This window comes from Mustela nigripes, chromosome 17 (genome assembly GCF_022355385.1).
Source record: "Mustela nigripes isolate SB6536 chromosome 17, MUSNIG.SB6536, whole genome shotgun sequence".
NCBI classification, from domain to species: domain Eukaryota; kingdom Metazoa; phylum Chordata; class Mammalia; order Carnivora; family Mustelidae; genus Mustela; species Mustela nigripes.
The window spans coordinates 11,432,144-11,434,655 of NC_081573.1; the positions used below are offsets into that span (position 1 = coordinate 11,432,144).

The 2,512-nt window shown below is 53.2% G+C and overlaps 1 protein-coding gene across 1 annotated transcript; it reads right to left on the reverse strand.

Moving 5' to 3' along the window:
• Positions 1 to 646: 646 nt before the first annotated feature.
• LOC132005917 (olfactory receptor 10A7-like) lies at positions 647 to 1,636 on the reverse strand. The gene has a single exon (XM_059383432.1). It carries the CDS (start codon positions 1,634 to 1,636, stop codon positions 647 to 649), a length of 990 nt encoding a protein of 329 aa, XP_059239415.1.
• Between the last annotated feature and the right edge of the window lie 876 nt (positions 1,637 to 2,512).

A 2,512-nucleotide genomic window follows, 5' to 3' on the forward strand; every position in this document is an offset into this window, starting at 1 on the left:
ACCTGGTGATTCACAGACCTGTACCCCTGGGGATAAAAATATATGTTTATCAAAAATAAAAAATTAAAATAATAATAATAATAAAAAAAAATAAAATTAAATTAAAAAAAATAAATACAAATATCATTAAAAAATCAATACCAAAAAAAAAAAAAAAAAACTGGGCCTTCTCATTCACTGACTGTAATGAGAAAAATCATGCCAAAACTCTGGACCCAGCAGAAGGACGGAAACGTGTGGACCAGACTAACTAAACTAAGTGTATGACAGTCAACACGCATTTGCATGAGCAAGTCTACCCAAGAGCAGAAGAACCACCCAGAAGACCTCAACCTAGATTAGCTAACCCTCAGTTGATTGAAGATTCACGGGACTAAATGATACGCTTTCACACTCTACATACTAGCATTCTTGGGGCACTTCCTACCTAATACACTTTAGTTGACCCAAATTAGGCTCATTTGTCCACCACTACCAAATAATTGTAATCAGGGACTGAATTCTCTGTCATGAGCCTTTTCTAAGAACCAGCACCACCATGACTGCAAGAGGAAAAAGATACAGTTTCCCAGAAAAAGTCAGAGTAATATACCACATATTTGCATACAGATCCTTGTCAAACCTCCATCAACAATTCCTGAAGAGGTCATTCATGGGGTCCAGATTCCTGGCAACGGCAACACACGCGCCCCAGGGCGGCCTTCACCTCCTTGTTCCGCAGGCTGTAGATGAGGGGGTTGAGCATGGGGGTCACCAGGGTATAGGACAGGGACACCACCTGCTTGCTTTCAGGGGAGTAGCTGGCCTTGGGACGCAGGTGGATGACCCCAGTAGTGCCGTAGAACAGAACCACCACCATTAGGTGGGAGGCGCACGTGGACAGGGCCTTGTGGCGCCCAGTGGCGGATGGCATGCGGAGCACGGTGGCCAGGATCTTGCCATAGGACGTGGCTATCAGACAGAAGGGAACCATGATGACCAGCACTGTGGCCACCAACACATTGGCCTCGAAGACGCTGGTGTCCCCACACACCAGGCTGAGCAGCGGGGCGATGTCACAGAAGAAGTGGCGGATGCCATGGGGCCCACAGAATGGGAAGCTGAACAGCCAGATGGTGAAGACCAGTGACACAGGGATTCCGGCCAGCCAGCACGTGGCAGCCAGCAGGCGGCAGAGCCGGGGGCTCACCAGGGCGCCATAGCGCAGGGGCCTGCAGATGGCCACGTGGCGGTCCCAGGCCATGGCGGTCAGGAGGAAGCACTCGGACGTGACGCACGACAGCACCAGGAGCAGCTGCAGGGCGCAGCTCGCGGGGGACATGCCCTGCCCCGGCCGCAGCAGGGTCACCAGCAGCCGGGGCACGATGTCCAGCGAGAAGCAGATCTCCAGAAGGGCCAAGTGGCGCAGGAAGAAGTACATGGGCGCGCGCAGGGCCGGGTCCAGGGCGCTCAGCAGCACGATGAGCGCATTGCCCAGCAGCGTGAGCAGGAACATGGCCAGGAAGAGCGCTGCGAGCAGCGGCCGCAGTGTGGGCACGTGCGCGAAGCCCAGCAGGACCAGGTCATGGGCCGTGCAGCTCTGGTTGGTGCAGGGTGGGGCTTCGGGGTCGCCCGGGGGAGCCCCGGCGGTTGGCATGGACCTGGGTGGGCGCAGGAGCTCTGGGAGTAGAAGAGGTAAGGAGAGGCCATGAAGGGCAGAGCTGGGCCTATGCAGGCTCTGCCTCCCCAAAGTGCGCTGCACAGATCAGGGGAGGCATCTTATTCGAAGGCAAATCAGCACCGCCACACACAGGTCCTCCTTGAATGCCTTCCATGAGCCTGGCAGGAGATCCCAGCGCCTCAGGAGGCCCATGAGGCCCTGACTGGCCTGGCCCACCCACCTTCTGACCTCTTCTCCATGTAGCTGCATCCACAATGCCCAGTCCTGCCTCAGGGCCTTTGTACTTGCCATCCCCACCCTTTGAGATGCTGTTCCCTGGATTTCTGTATCACTGGCTTCCTTTTCCAAGGTCTGTGAGGACTGGTTCTTGGCTACTCTCCATCCCCATCTTCTTCTGATCTTCTCGCTCTCTAAGTCCAGCTTTAAAGACCTCCCTCTCACCCCAGGGCCTTTGCACTTGTACAATTAGGGCCCCCAGCTGTGGGTACGGTTGGACCTTTCTCATCATGCAGGTCTCCACTCAGATTTCACCTTTCAAGATTCCCTACCTGAAGGGCCAGAAAGAATGGCCACCCCCTCCACAATATATAGTTTGGAATTAAATTGACTTTACTTTTTCTTCAATAATCTATTTCCTTCCATAGACTGTGAGCATCACACCTTTCCATTTAACACCCAGCTCAACTTATTCTCCATTATATGGTGCGATAACCTCTCTCTCACACAGGGTTTTTGTGAAGAACAAATGACATGGTACACAGATGCTCTGGGCACTGGGGCGGCCACATAGTGAGTCTGTGGGTGTCAGTGTTCATTACATGAAGCCAGATTAACCCACATCACGCAGCTGTT

Coding starts and splice junctions, on each gene's coding strand:
- LOC132005917 (XM_059383432.1), bottom strand. CDS start 1,636: ATGCCAACCGCCGGGGCTCCCCCGGGCGACCCCGAAGCCCCACCCTGC.